Source organism: Hemitrygon akajei, chromosome 1 (assembly GCF_048418815.1).
Source record: "Hemitrygon akajei chromosome 1, sHemAka1.3, whole genome shotgun sequence".
NCBI classification, from domain to species: domain Eukaryota; kingdom Metazoa; phylum Chordata; class Chondrichthyes; order Myliobatiformes; family Dasyatidae; genus Hemitrygon; species Hemitrygon akajei.
In genome coordinates, this window is record NC_133124.1 from 156,698,778 (window position 1) to 156,715,171 (window position 16,394).

At 46.4% G+C, this 16,394-nt stretch overlaps 1 protein-coding gene across 1 annotated transcript in view; it reads right to left on the reverse strand.

Moving 5' to 3' along the window:
- The window catches only part of LOC140724971 (uncharacterized), a 48,025-nt gene extending 32,275 nt beyond the window's left edge, over positions 1 to 15,750 (reverse strand). Inside the window, exons 1-2 of the mRNA XM_073039888.1 lie at positions 15,691 to 15,750; positions 14,408 to 14,858 (exon numbers count right to left, since the gene is read on the reverse strand). Coding sequence (XP_072895989.1) covers positions 14,408 to 14,858; positions 15,691 to 15,750 — 511 coding nt within the window. The remainder of the gene's footprint in view (positions 1 to 14,407; positions 14,859 to 15,690) is intronic.
- Between the last annotated feature and the right edge of the window lie 644 nt (positions 15,751 to 16,394).

The window sequence follows — 16,394 nt, forward strand, 5'->3', positions numbered from 1 at the left end:
GCTTTACCCGTGACAATGTTTCATGTAGACGTGCTGACTGGGAAAGAGGGCTTTACCCGTGACAATGTTTCATGTGGATGTGCTGACTGGGGAGAGGGCTTTAGCCGTGACAACATTTCATGTGTTGTGCTGACTGGGGGAGAGGGTTTTACCCGAGATAATGTTTCATGTGGATGTGCTGACAGGGATTGAGGGATTTACCCATGACAACGTTTCATGTGTTGTGCTGACTGGGATAGAGGGCTTTACCCGAGACAATGTTTCATGTAGACGTGCTGACTGGGAAAGAGGGCTTTACCCGTGACAATGTTTCATGTAGACGTGCTGACTGGGAAAGAGTGCTTTACCTGTGACAATGTTTCCAGTGTTGTGCTGACTGGCATAGAGGGCTTTACCCGTGACAATGTTTCATGTAGACGTGCTGACTGGGGAGAGGGCTTTACACATGACAATGTTTCATGTAGACTTGCTGTCTGGGATAGAGGGCTTTACCCGTGACAATGTTTCATGTGTTGTGCTGACTGGGATAGAGGGCTTTACCTGTGACAATGTTTCATGTAGACGTGCTGACTGCGATAGAGGGCTTTACCCGTGACAACGTTTCATGTGTTGAGCTGACTGGGATAGAGGGCTTTACCCGTGACAATGTTTCATGTGGATGTGCTGACTGGGGAGAGGGCTTTACCCGTGACAACATTTCATGTGTTGTGCTGACTGGGGGAGAGGGCTTTACCCGAGATAATGTTTCATGTGGATGTGCTGACAGGGATAGAGTGATTTACCCATGACAACGTTTCATGTGTTGTGCTGACTGGGATAGAGGGCTTTACCCGTGACAACGTTTCATGTGTTGTGCTGACTGGGGGAGAGGACGTTACCCGTGACAATGTTTCATCTGTTGTGCTGACTGGGATAGAGGGATTTACCCGTGACAATGTTTCATGTAGATGTGCTGACTGTGATAGAGGGCTTTACCCATGACAATGTTTCATGTAGACATGCTGACTGCGATAGAGGGCTTTACCCGTGACAACATTTCATGTGTTGTGCTGACTGGGATAGAGGGCTTCACACGTGACAACGTTTCATGTAGACGTGCTGACTGGGATAGAGGGATTTACCCGTGACAATATTTCATGCAGACATGCTGACTGCGATAGAGGGCTTTACCTGTGACAACATTTCATGTGTTGTGCTGACTGGGATAGAGGGATTTACCCGTTACAATTTTTCCTGTAGACGTGCTGACTGGGTTAGAGGGCTTTACCCGTGACAATGTTTCATGTGGATGTGCTGACTGGGGAGAGGGCTAAACCCGTGACAACATTTCATGTGTTGTGTTGACTGGGGGAGAGGGCTTTACCCGAGATAATGTTTCATGTGGATGTGCTGACAGGGATAGAGGGCTTTACCCGTGACAATGTTTCATGTAGACGTGCTGACTGGGAAAGAGGGCTTTACGTGTGACAATGTTTTATGTGTTGTGCTGACTGGGGGAGAGCACTTTACCCATGACAATGTTTCATGTGGACGCGCTGTCTGGGATAGAGGGCTTTACCCGTCACAATGTTTCATGTAGACGTGCTGACTGGGATAGAGGGCTTCACATGTGACAACGTTTCATGTAGACGTGCTGACTGGGGGAGAGCACTTTACCCGTGACAATGTTTCATGTGTTGTGCTGACTGGGATAGAGGGCTTTACCCGAGATAATGTTTCATGTGGATGTGCTGACAGGGATAGAGGGATTTACCCATGACAACGTTTCATGTGTTGTGCTGACTGGGATAGAGAGCTTTACCCGTGACAACGTTTCATGTGTTGTTCTGACTGGGATAGAGGGCTTTACCCGTGACAACGTTTCATGTGTTGTTCTGACTGGGATAGAGGGCTTTACCCGTGACAATGTTTCATGTAGACGTGCTGACTGGGAAAGAGGGCTTTACCCGTGACAATGTTTCATGTGTTGTGCTGACCGGGGGAGAGGGCTTTACCCATGACAATGTTTCATCTAGACATGCTGACTGGGATAGAGGGCTTTACCCGTGACAACATTTTATGTGTTGTGCTGACTGGGATAGAGGTCTTTACCCGTGACAATGTTTCATGTAGACGTGCTGTCTGGGATAGAGGTCTTTACCCGTGACAATGTTTCATGTGGATGTGCTGACAGGGATAGAGGGATTTACCCATGACAACGTTTCATGTGTTGTGCTGACTGGGATAGAGGGCTTTACCCGTGACAATGTTTCATGTAGACGTGCTGACTGGGAAAGAGGGCTTTACCCGTGACAATGTTTCATGTAGACGTGCTGACTGGGAAAGAGGGCTTTACCCGTGACAATGTTTCATGTAGACGTGCTGACTGGGAAAGAGTGCTTTACCTGTGACAATGTTTCATGTGTTGTGCTGACTGGGATAGAGGGCTTTACCCGTGACAATGTTTCATGTAGACGTGCTGACTGGGGAGAGGGCTTTACACATGACAATGTTTCATGTAGACGTGCTGTCTGGGATAGAGGGCTTCACACGTGACAACGTTTCATGTAGACGTGCTGACTGGGGGAGAGGACTTTACCGGTGACAATGTTTCATGAAGATGTGCTGACTGCGATAGAGGGCTTAACCCGTGACAATGTTTCATGTAGACGTGCTGACGGGATAGAGGGCTTCACACGTGACAACGTTTCATGTAGACGTGCTGAAGGGGGGAGAGGACTTTACCCGTGACAATGTTTCATGTGTTGTGCTGACTGGGATGGAGGGATTTACCCGTGACAATGTTTCATGTAGATGTTCTGACTGCGATAGAGGGCTTTACCCGTGACATTGTTTCATGTAGACATGCTGACTGGGATAGAGGGATTTACCCGTGACATTGTTTCATGTAGACATACTGACTGGGATAGAGGGATTTACCCGTGACAATGTTTCATGTAGACGTGCTGACTGGTTTAGAGGGATTTACCCATTAAAATATTTCATGTAGAAATGCTGACTGCGATAGAGGGCTTTACCCATGACAATGTTTCATGTAGACATGCTGACTGCGATAGAGGGCTTTACCCGTGACAACATTTCATGTGTTGTGCTGTCTGGGATAGAGGGCTTTACCCGTGACAATGTTTCATGCAGACGTGCTGACTGGGAAAGCGGGCTTTACCCGTGAGAACATTTCATGTGTTGTGCTGACTGGGGGAGAGGGCTTTACCCGAGATAATGTTTCATGTGGATGTGCTGACAGGGATAGAGTGATTTACCCATGACAACGTTTCATGTGTTGTGCTGACTGGGATAGAGGGCTTTACCCGTGACAACGTTTCATGTGTTGTGCTGACTGGGATAGAGGGCTTTACCCGTGACAATATTTCATGTAAACGTGCTGACTGGGAAAGAGGGCTTTACCAGTGACAATGTTTCATGTAGGCGTGCTGACTGGGATAGAGGGCTTCACCCGTGACAATGTTTCATGTGTTGTGCTGACTGGGGGAGAGGACTTTACCCATGACAATGTTTCATGTAGACGTGCTGTCTGGGATAGAGGGCTTTACCCGTGACAACATTTCATGTGTTGTGCTGACTGGGATAGAGGGCTTTACCCGTGACAATGTTTCATGTACACGTGCTGACTGGGAAAGAGGGCTTTACCCGTGACAATGTTTCATGTAGACGTGCTGACTGGGAAAGAGGGCTTTACCCGTGACAATGTTTCATGTAGACGTGCTGACTGGGGTAGAGGGCTTCACCCGTGACAATGTTTCATGTGTTGTGCTGACTGGGGGAGAGGACTTTACCCATGACAATGTTTCATGTAGACGTGCGGTCTGGGATAGAGGGCTTTACCCGTGACAACATTTCATGTGTTCTGCTGACTGGGATAGAGGGCTTTACCCGTGACAATGTTTCATGTAGACGTGCTGACTGGGAAAGAGGGCTTTACCCGTGACAACATTTCATGTGTTGTGCTGACTGGGTTAGAGGGCTTTACCCGTGACAATGTTTCATGTAGACGTGCTGACTGGGAAAGAGGGCTTTACCCATGACAAAGTTTCATGCAGATGTGCTGACTGGGAAAGAGGGCTTTACCCGTGACAACATTTCATGTGTTGTGCTGACTGGGATAGAGGGCTTTACCCGTGACAATGTTTCATGTAGACGTGCTGACTGGGAAAGAGGGCTTTACCCGTGACAATGTTTCATGTAGACGTGCTGACTGGGAAAGGGGGCTTTACCCGTGACAATGTTTCATGTAGACGTGCTGACTGGGGTAGAGGGCTTCACCCATGATAATGTTTCATGTAGACGTGCGGTCTGGGATAGAGGGCTTTACCCGTGACAACATTTCATGTGTTGTGCTGACTGGGATAGAGGGCTTTACCCGTGACAATGTTTCATTGTAGACGTGCTGACTGGGAAAGAGGGCTTTACCCGTGAAAATGTTTCAAGTGGACGTGCTGACTGGGGGAGAGGACTTTACCCGTGACAATGGTTCATGTGTTGTGCTGAGTGGGATAGAGAGCTTTACCCGTGACAACGTTTCATGTGTTGTTCTGACTGGGATAGAGGGCTTTACCCGTGACAATGTTTCATGTATACGTGCTGACTGGGAAAGAGGGCTTTACCCGTGACAATGCTTCATGTAGAAGTGCTGACTGGGAAAGAGGGCTTTACCCGTGACAATGTTTTATGTGTTGTGCTGACTGGGGGAGAGCACTTTACCCATGACAATTTTCATGTGGACGTGCTGTCTGGGATAGAGGGCTTCACACGTGACAACGTTTCATGTAGACGTGCTGACTGGGGGAGAGGACTTTACCCGTGACCATGTTTCATGTGTTGTGCTGACTGGGATAGAGGGATTTACCCGTGACAATGTTTCATGTAGATGTGCTGACCTGGATAGAGGGCTTTACCCGTGATAATGTTTCATGTAGATGTGCTGACTGCGATAGAGGGCTTAACCCGTGACAATGTTTCATGTAGACGTGCTGACGGGATAGAGGGCTTCACACGTGACAACGTTTCATGTAGACTTGCTGACGGGGGGAGAGGACTTTACCCGTGACAATGTTTCATGTGTTGTGCTGACTGGGATGGAGGGATTTACCCGTGACAATGTTTCATGTAGATGTTCTGACTGCGATAGAGGGCTTTACCCGTGACAATGTTTCATGTAGACATGCTGACTGGGATAGAGGGATTTACCCGTGACAATGTTTCATGTAGACGTGCTGACTGGGATAGAGGGATTTACCCATTAAAATATTTCATGTAGACATGCTGACTGCGATAGAGGGCTTTACCTGTGACAACATTTCATGTAGACGTGCTGAATGGGAAAGAGGGCTTTACCCGTGACAATGTTTTATGTGTTGTGCTGACCGGGGGAGAGGGCTTTACCCATGACAATGTTTCATGTTGATGTGCTGACAGGGATAGAGGGATTTACCCATGACAACGTTTCATGTGTTGTGCTGACTGGGATAGTGGTCTTTACCCGTGACAACGTTTCATGTGTTGTGCTGACTGGGATAGAGGACTTTATCCGTGACAATGTTTCATGTAGACGTGCTGACTGGGAAAGAAGGCTTTACCCGTGACATTGTTTTATGTGTTGTGCTGACTGGGGGAGAGCACTTTACCCATGACAATGTTTCATGTGGACGTGCTGTCTGGGATAGAGGGCTTCACACGTGACAATGTTTCATGTAGACGTGCTGACTGGGGGAGAGGACTTTACCCGTGACAATGTTTCATGTGTTGTGCTGACTGGGATAGAGGGATTTACCCGTGACAATGTTTCATGTAGATGTGCTGACTGGGATAGAGGGCTTTACCCGTGATAATGTTTCATGTAGATGTGCTGACTGCGATAGAGGGCTTATCCCGTGACAATGCTTCATGTAGACGTGCTGACGGGATAGAGGGCTTCACACGTGACAACGTTTCATGTTTTGTGCTGACTGGGGGAGAGCACTGTACCCATGACAATGTTTCATGTGGACGTGCTGTCTGGGATAGAGGGCTTTACCCGTCACAATGTTTCATGTAGACGTGCTGACTGGGATAGAGGGCTTCACACGTGACAACGTTTCATGTAGACGTGCTGACTGGGGGAGAGGACTTTACCCGTGACAATGTTTCATGTGTTGTGCTGACAGGGATGGAGGGATTTACCCGTGACAATGTTTCATGTAGATGTTCTGACTGCGATAGAGGGCTTTACCCGTGACAATGTTTCATGTAGACATGCTGACTGGGATAGAGGGATTTACCCGTGACAATGCTTCATGTAGACGTGCTGACTGGGATAGAGGGATTTACCCATTAAAATATTTCATGTAGACATGCTGACTGCGATAGAGGGCTTTACCTGTGACAACATTTCATGTGTTGTGCTGACTGGGATAGAGGGCTTTACCCGTGACAATTTTTCCTGTTGACGTGCTGACTGGGAAAGAGGGCTTTACCCGTGACAATGTTTCATGTGGATGTGCTGACTGGGGAGATGGCTTTACCCGTGACAACATTTCATGTGTTGTGTTGACTGGGGGAGAGGGCTTTACCCGAGATAATGTTTCATGTGGATGTGCTGACAGGGATAGAGGGATTTACCCATGACAACGTTTCATGTGTTGTGCTGACTGGGATAGTGGGCTTTACCCGTGACAACGTTTCATGTGTTGTGCTGACTGGGATAGAGGGATTTACCCATGACAATGTTTCATGTAGATTTGCTGACTGGGATAGAGGGCTTTACCCGTGACAAAGTTTCATGTAGACGTGCAGACTGGGAAAGGGGGCTTTACCCGTGACAATGTTTCAGGTAGACGTGCTGACTGGGGTAGAGGGCTTCACCCGTGACAATGTATCATGTTTTGTGCTGACTGGGGGAGAGCACTGTACCCATGACAATGTTTCATGTGGACGTGCTGTCTGGGATAGAGGGCTTTACCCGTCACAATGTTTCATGTAGACGTGCTGACTGGGATAGAGGGCTTCACACGTGACAACATTTCATGTAGACGTGCTGACTGGGGGAGAGGACTTTACCCGTGACAATGTTTCATGTGTTGTGCTGACTGGGATAGAGGGATTTACCCGTGACAATGTTTCATGTAGATGTGCTGACTGGGATAGAGGGCTTTACCCGTGACAAAGTTTCATGTAGACGTGCTGACTGGGATAGAGGGATTTACCCATGATAATATTTCATGTAGACATGCTGTCTGCGGTAGAGGGCTTTACCCATGACAATGTTTCATGTAGATATGCTGACTGCGATAGAGTGCTTTACCCATGACAATGTTTCATGTAGATATGCTGAATGTGGCAGAGGACTTTACCCGTGACAATGTTTCATGTAGACATGCTGACTGCGATAGAGGGCTTTACCCATGACAATGTTTCATGTGTTGTGCTGACTGGGATAGAGGACTTTATCCGTGACAATGTTTCATGTAGACGTGCTGACTGGGAAAGAGGGCTTTACCCGTGACATTGTTTTATGTGTTGTGCTGACTGGGGGAGAGCACTTTACCCATGACAATGTTTCATGTGGACGTGCTGTCTGGGATAGAGGGCTTCACACGTGACAATGTTTCATGTAGACGTGCTGACTGGGGGAGAGGACTTTACCCGTGACAATGTTTCATGTGTTGTGCTGACTGGGATAGAGGGATTTACCCGTGACAATGTTTCATGTAGATGTGCTGACTGGGATAGAGGGCTTTACCCATGATAATGTTACATGTAGATGTGCTGACTGCGATAGAGGGCTTAACCCGTGACAATGTTTCATGTAGACGTGCTGACGGGATAGAGGGCTTCACACGTGACAACGTTTCATGTTTTGTGCTGACTGGGGGAGAGCACTGTACCCATGACAATGTTTCATGTGGACGTGCTGTCTGGGATAGAGGGCTTTACCCGTCACAATGTTTCATGTAGACGTGCTGACTGGGATAGAGGGCTTCACACGTGACAACGTTTCATGTAGACGTGCTGACTGGGGGAGAGGACTTTACCCGTGACAATGTTTCATGTGTTGTGCTGACTGGGATGGAGGGATTTACCCGTGACAATGTTTCATGTAGATGTTCTGACTGCGATAGAGGGCTTTACCCGTGACAATGTTTCATGTAGACATGCTGACTGGGATAGAGGGATTTACCCGTGACAATGCTTCATGTAGACGTGCTGACTGGGATAGAGGGATTTACCCATTAAAATATTTCATGTAGACATGCTGACTGCGATAGAGGGCTTTACCTGTGACAACATTTCATGTGTTGTGCTGACTGGGATAGAGGGCTTTACCCGTGACAATTTTTCCTGTTGACGTGCTGACTGGGAAAGAGGGCTTTACCCGTGACAATGTTTCATGTGGATGTGCTGACTGGGGAGATGGCTTTACCCGTGACAACATTTCATGTGTTGTGTTGACTGGGGGAGAGGGCTTTACCCGAGATAATGTTTCATGTGGATGTGCTGACAGGGATAGAGGGATTTACCCATGACAACGTTTCATGTGTTGTGCTGACTGGGATAGTGGGCTTTACCCGTGACAACGTTTCATGTGTTGTGCTGACTGGGATAGAGGGATTTACCCGTGACAATGTTTCATGTAGATTTGCTGACTGGGATAGAGGGCTTTACCCGTGACAAAGTTTCATGTAGACGTGCAGACTGGGAAAGGGGGCTTTACCCGTGACAATGTTTCAGGTAGACGTGCTGACTGGGGTAGAGGGCTTCACCCGTGACAATGTTTCATGTTTTGTGCTGACTGGGGGAGAGCACTGTACCCATGACAATGTTTCATGTGGACGTGCTGTCTGGGATAGAGGGCTTTACCCGTCACAATGTTTCATGTAGACGTGCTGACTGGGATAGAGGGCTTCACACGTGACAACGTTTCATGTAGACGTGCTGACTGGGGGAGAGGACTTTACCCGTGACAATGTTTCATGTGTTGTGCTGACTGGGATAGAGGGATTTACCCGTGACAATGTTTCATGTAGATGTGCTGACTGGGATAGAGGGCTTTACCCGTGACAAAGTTTCATGTAGACGTGCTGACTGGGATAGAGGGATTTACCCATGATAATATTTCATGTAGACATGCTGTCTGCGGTAGAGGGCTTTACCCATGACAATGTTTCATGTAGACATGCTGACTGCGATAGAGTGCTTTACCCATGACAATGTTTCATGTAGATATGCTGAATGTGGCAGAGGACTTTACCCGTGACAATGTTTCATGTAGACATGCTGACTGCGATAGAGGGCTTTACCCATGACAATGTTTCATGTAGATGTGCTGAATGGGGGAAAGGACTTTACCCGTGACAATGTTTCATGTAGATGTGCTTAATGGGATAGAGGGATTTTCCCGTGGCAATGTTTCATGTAGACGTGCTGACTAGGATAGAGGGCTTCACCCGTGACAATGTTTCATGTAGAAGTGCTGACTGGGTGAGAGGACTTTACCCGTGATAATGTTTCATGTGTTGTTCTACCTGGGGGAGAGGGATTCACCCATGACAATGTTTCATGTGTTGTGCTGACTGGGATAGAGGGCTGTACCCGTGACAATGTTTCATTTGTTGTGCTGACCAATGATCTCACTTTAAGGACTCTATCTCACTATCTTTTGTTTTTGTTCTTTTTTGCTATTCATTTATACACATAACCCATCATGAATTATATAATCATATAAGAAAGCTCAATCTAAGAAAATATATATATACACACACAAAGACATACAAGATTAGTCAAATACTACTAAAATGTTAAGCACACTATAGCATCCAACACTTTGGTGATTCCGTAGCAGGCTGTGATGAAATCAGTCAATACACTCTTCACTGCGCATCTATAGAAATTTGTCAATGTTATCAATGTTATGCTGAATCTTTGCAAACTCATCAGGAAGTAGAGATTCTTCTGAACATTCGTCGTAATTGGACTTAAGTGCTGGGTCTTAAGGTCTTAAGGGGAAGAGGTAAAAGAAGCTCAGAGAGAAGCTGTTTGTTTTAACTGATCAGGGCAAAGACGCTAGACTGCGCAAGCGCATGACATAGCACGCCAAAGGTTTAAAAGAAAGACCGCCATATACAGCGGCCATCTTCGTAGCGGCCATTGTCAGAGTGGACTGAGGCAGAGTGAGATGGCACTGGCGAGGTTAAACGGGGCACGACTGCGCAAGTGTGTGAATGTCAGCCTCTGATATCAGCAAGGGAATTTAAAAAGCGAGCAGAGGCTGACCACAAGCGTCACTCTAGATGAGGTAAGGCCGGGTAGCTTCCATCATTAACCTAATTAGCTTAGGAGTAGGTAATGGAGGCGGCAGTTAGGGCAGTTGAGTGCTCCGTTTGCAGTGTGTGGGAAGTCAGGGTGAGCACTGTTGTCCCTGATGATTACACCTGCAAAAGGTGCATCCAGCTGCAGCTCCTGACAAACCGTGTTAGAGAACTGGAGCTGGAGCTGGATGAACTTCGGATCATTTGGGAGGCAGAGGCAGAAATAAACAGGAGTTTCAGGGAGACAGACACCCCTACGAGTCAGGAGACAGGTAGTTGGGTGACTGTCAGGAGAGGAATAGACAGGAAGAGCACAGCACCCCTGTGGCCATTCCAATCAACAATAAGTATACTGTTTTGGATACTGTTGGTGGGGTCAACCTAACAAGACCAAGTTGCAGTGGTAGCGTCTCTGGCACCGAGACTGGACCCTCATCTCAGAAGGGAAGGAGGGAAAAGAGGATAGCAGTAGTGATAGGGGATTCAAAGTTACAGGGATAGGAGGTTCTGTGGAAGAGATGAAGAATCCCAGATGGTCTGTTGCCTCCCTGGTGCCAGGATCCGCGATATCTTGGTTTGAGTTCTCAGTATTATCAAGAGGGAGGGTGAGCAGCCGGATGTTGTGGTCCATGTAGGGACAAATGACGTGGATAGGAAGAGTGAGGAGGTCCTGAAAGGTGAGTTTAGGGAGCTAGGTGCCAAGTCAAAGGACAGGACCTGCAGGATAGCAATCTCAGGATTGCTATAAGTGCCATGTGCAGGTGGGTTTAAAAATAATAAGATAGTGCAGATCAACACGTGGCTGAAGACATGGCACAGGAGGGAGGGCTTCAGATTTATAGATAGTTGGGCAGTTTTCCAGGGAAGGTGGGACCTGTTCCGATGAGACGGTTTACATCTGAACTGGAGGGGGACAAATATTCTTGCAAGTAGGTTTACTGGAGAGGCTCCAGTGGATTTAAGCTAGGAGGGGAACCAGAGTGTAGGAACAGATGTATGGCAGAAGGAACAAAAAGAAGACAGTAAAGTTCTTTGTCCTGTTAGAGATAAACAGAGAGGAAGAGGCGGAGAATTTCTTAAATGCATTTATTTTAATGCTAGGAGCATTGTAAGAAAGGTGGATAACCTTAGACATGGATTGATTCCTGGAAATATGATTTTGCAGCTATTAGTGAAACATGGTTACAGGAGGGTTGTGATTGGCAAATAAGTATTCCTGGATTTCGTTGCTTCAGGTGTGATAGAATCGGAGGGACAAGAGGGGGAGTTGTCACATTGCTTGTCAGAGAAAATATTACAGCGGTGCTCTGGCAGGATAGATTACAGGGCTTGTCCAGGGAGACTGTTTGGCTGGAATTAAATGGGAAAGGTGTAGGAACACTAATAGGGGTGTATTATAGACCACCTAATGGGGAGCGAGAATTGGAGGAGCAAATCTGCAAGGAAATAGCAGATATTTGTAGTAAGCACAGGGTTGTGATTGTGGGAGATTTTAATTTTCCACACATAGACTGGGAAGCCTATTCTGTAAAAGGGATGGATGGTTTGGAGTTTGTAACATGTGTGCAGGATAGCTTTTTGCAGCAATACATAGAGATACCGACTAGAGAAGGGGCAGTGTTGGATCTTCTGTTAGGGAATGAGATAGGTCAGGTGACAGAGAGATGTTCTACGGAGCACTTCGGGTCCAGTGCTCACAATGCCATTAGTTTCAATATAATTATGGAGAAGGATATGACTGGACCCAGGGTAGAGATTTTTGGTTGGAGAAAGGCTAACTTTGAGGAGACGTGAAAGGATTTAGAAGGAATGGATTGGGACAATTTGTTTTATGGGAAGAATATAATAGAGAAATGGAGGTCAATTAAAGGTGAAATTTTGAGGATACAGAATCTTTACGTTCCTGTTAGGTTGAAAGGAAAGGTTAAATTTTTGAGAGCCAGGGATTTCAAGGGATATTTGAAACATGGTTAGGATAAAGAGAGATATCTACAATAAATATAGGCAGCATGGAGTAAATGAGGTGCTCGAGGATTATAAAGAATATAAGACGAATCTTAAGAAAGAAATTAGAAAAGCTAAAAGAAGATACGAGGTTGCTTTGGCAAGTAAGGTGAAAATAAATCCAAAGGGTTTCTATAGTTATATTAATAGCAAAAGAATAGTGAGGGATAAAATTGGTCCCTTAGAGAATCAGAGTGGACAGCTGTATGTGGAGCCAAAAGAGATGGGGGAGATTTTGAACAATTTCTTTTCTTCAGTATTCACTAAGGAGAAGAATATTGAATTGTGTACGGTAAGGGAAACAAGTAGGGAAGTTATGGAAACTATGACAAATAAAGACGAGGAAGTACTGGCACTTTTATGGAATATAAAAGCAAATAAATCTCTGGGTCCTGACAGGATATTCCCTAGGACCTTGAGGGAAGTTAGTGTAGAAATAGCAGGGGCTCTGACAGAAATATTTCAAATGACATTAGACACGGGGATGGTGCCAAAGGATTGGTGTATTGCTCATGTGGTTCCATTGTTTAAAAAGGATTCTAAGAGTAAACCTAGCAATTATAGGCCTGTCAGTTTGACGTCAGTGGTGGGTAAATTAATGGAAAGTATTCTTAGAGATGGTATATATAATTATCTGGATAACCAGGGCATGATTAGGAAGAGTCAGCATGAATTTGTGCATGGAACGTCATGTTTGACAAATCATACTGAATTTTTTGAAGAGATTTTAGGAAAGTTGATGAGGGCAAAGCAGTGGATTGTCTATATGGACTTCAGTAAGGCCTTTGACAAGGTTCTGCATGGAAGGTTAGATAGGAAGTTTCAATCATTAGGAATTAATATTGAAGTAGTAAAATGGATTCAACAGTGGCTAGATGGGAGATGCCAGAGAGTAGTGGTGGATAACTGTTTGTCAGGTTGGAGGCCGGTGACTAGTGGTGTGCCTCAGGGGTCTGTACTGGGTCCAATGTTGTTTGCCATATACATTAATGATCTGGATGATGGGGTGGTAAATTGGATTAGTAAGTATGCAGATGATACTAAGGTAGGAGGCATTGTGGATAATGAAGTAGGTTTTCAAAGCTTGCGGAGAGATTTAGGCCAGTTAGAAGAGTGGGCTGATCGAGGGCAGATGGAGTTTAATGCTGATAAGTGTGAGGTGCTACATTTTGGTAGGAATCATACAAACAGGACATAGATGGTAAATGGTAGGGCATTGAAGAATGCAGTAGAACTGAGTGATCTAGGAATAATGGTGCATAGTTCCCTGAAGGTGGAATCCCATGTGGATAAGGTGGTGAAGAAATCTTTTGGTATGCTGGTCTTTATAAATCAAAGCATTGAGTACAGGAGTTGGGATGTAATGTTAAAATTGTACAAGGCATTGGTGAAGCCGAGTTTGGAGTATAGGATACAGTCCTCATCACCAAATTAGAGGAAAGATGTCAACGGAGATTGAGGGGAATCGGTCTGTCACTAACAACACTTGCACATTTCTACAGATGTACTGTGGAGAGCATTCTAACTGGTTGCATCACAACCTGGTATGGAGTGGTCACTGTATATCATTGGAAAATGCTGCAGAAAGTTGTAAACTCAGCCAGCTCCTTCATGGGCACCTGACTCTACAGCATCCAGGACACATTCAAAAGCTGATGCCACAAAAAGGTGGCATCCATCATTAAGGACCCCCATCACCCAGGACATGCCTTCTTCTCATTGCTACCATCAAGGAGGATGTACAGGACCCTGGAGACACACTCAACATTTAAGGAACAGCATCTTCCCCTCCGCTATCAGATTTCTGAATGCACAATGAACACATGAACACATCCTCAGTATTTCCCTCTCTTTTTGCATTACATTTTAAATATAATTTTATACATACTGACTCTAATATACCCAAAGTGCAGTGAATCTTTGGAATTTTCTGCACAAGGTTTATGAATTCAAAAGGGCAAATTTAGATGCTCTGCGATGCTGGGAATGTTGCAACAAAGTGGCGCTGAGTTCAAAAATCAGGCACCTGAGTGAACGGCAGAACATGCGCAAGGGGCCGAATAGCCTGCTCCTGTTTCCTATCTTCTAAAGTACGAGTTTACCTTTGCGCCTCGTTCTCTCTTGCCTGTCCGATTGCACGGGGGAGCGTTGAGAGCACTGGCAATCCATTGCAGCCGCTGCGGGCCAGCCTCGGTCTCCCAGCAGCAGGAAATAGGTCTGGCAGGCAACTCCAGAAAACAGGCCCCGACCCACGGCGTGTAAGGACCGGACAACCTCCAAGTCGCTGAAAGATCTAACGGAATCTCGGCCAGTCTCTTGACCTCTCCCATCGTAAGAATTCAAGACCCCGGCCGGTGTCGCATCCGAAATCCGTGGTGCAGCTCCCGCCCTCCGGCGTCTCCCCGGGTTCTCTCGCTCCCGATAAAAAACACCGGTCCACTCCGAGAGCTCAGCGTTCCACCCACTGACTCCTCTCAGCCAATGAAAGAATGCTGTTCCCTGCAGTGTCGCTGTTTGGCTGCGTGCGTGTCTGAGGAAGGGCTGTTGCGGGAGCTGGACATGTCAGTCACAATTCGTTCTCAGAATCAAAGGAAGTTCCCCGAAACTCAAAGCTCAAAATAAATTTTATTATCAAGAGGACAGATCTCTCCACATACAACACCGAGATTCATTTTCCTGCGGACATACTCAGAAAATCTATAGAATACTAACTCTAACAGGATTACTGAAAGATCAGAGTGCCCGAAGATAACAAACTGTGCAAATGCAAATATAAATAAATAGCAATAAATAACAGGAACATGAAATAACCGCAGCGGCTGCTGATGGATCTCTGGAGCTCTCACCGCTCCCCTGTGCAATCCGACAGGCTGAAGGCCAAGGGAGAACAGGGCGCAAAGGTAAACTCGTGCTTCAGATAACAAGAAATAGGTGCAGGCCTTGTCATTCTGCCACTCACACTGCTTCCGGCCTTCACTCAGAACATGCCTGATCTTCTTCCTCAGCGCCACTTTCCTGCAACGTTCCCATCATCCCTGAAACCATAAATATATCTTTTGAATTTAGAAAGCTTGTGGAGAAAATTCCAAAGATTCACTGCACTGTGGTGAGGAAATTTGCAAGTCCAGTACGATGATTGGTTCTGGGAGCATCTCAATGGACGGCAAGTGAGCGAAGTTATCCTCTGTCGTCCGAGCCTAATGGTTAATGGATACTGAACCTGGTGGAGCCAGTCCTGAGGTTCTTGTAGCTTTTACCTGATTGCAGCAGCTGTAAAAGAACCTGGTCTGGGTAGTGAGCATCTCTGACAATGAATACTGCTTCGCTACGACATCGTTTCATGTAGATGTGCTCAATGGTTGGGAGGACTCCACCTGGGGTGTACTCGGCCGAATCCAATACTTCGTGTCCGTTCGTCAGGAGGGCGATGAAGTACTTTGTTCATCGCGCTCTCGATGTGAACCTTGTGTTGATTAAGTTGGTTACAGTTCTTTCAGACCAGCAGCTTTGACCCCAAGAACATCAGGCAGTGGTCAGCACGGAATGTCCTGTAGTTACTGCAGGAGAAGGACTGGATGGATATAGTGTAGTGGTTCCTTAAACAGACAGTTCAGACCATCTGGCAAAATGCCTCCTCCCCAAATATCACCAACAAGCAAAAAGACCTTACCTGGTGTCGAGAGGGGCCCTCCCAGTCTGATACTTGCTGCATGCCCGGAGATCACTCCCACAGCGCGCTGCCCAGAGATTACTGCAGTGGAGACGAGACGGTCACTCATCTCTTTGCGGACTGTGGGCTGGCGAAGATATGTGGAGAAAGATGCAAGGGTCCGTGCTACAGCAGCTGCGTGACAGAAGGCTCACTGATCTTAGGGTAAAGACATTGCACGGTTTATCCTTGTGAATATTTTATGGTGAATAAACTTTATTTCGAGATATATATATATATAAACTCTGAGATCTGTCCAGAGTTATGGAAATTAGCCTTCCATTGGAGCTGGGGCAGACAGTGGGAAAGTCAGAAAGTTTCTTCAGGACTTCACGAAAAAATAACTTTCCCCACCCTGAGACGTAGAATGTTCAGTCCTG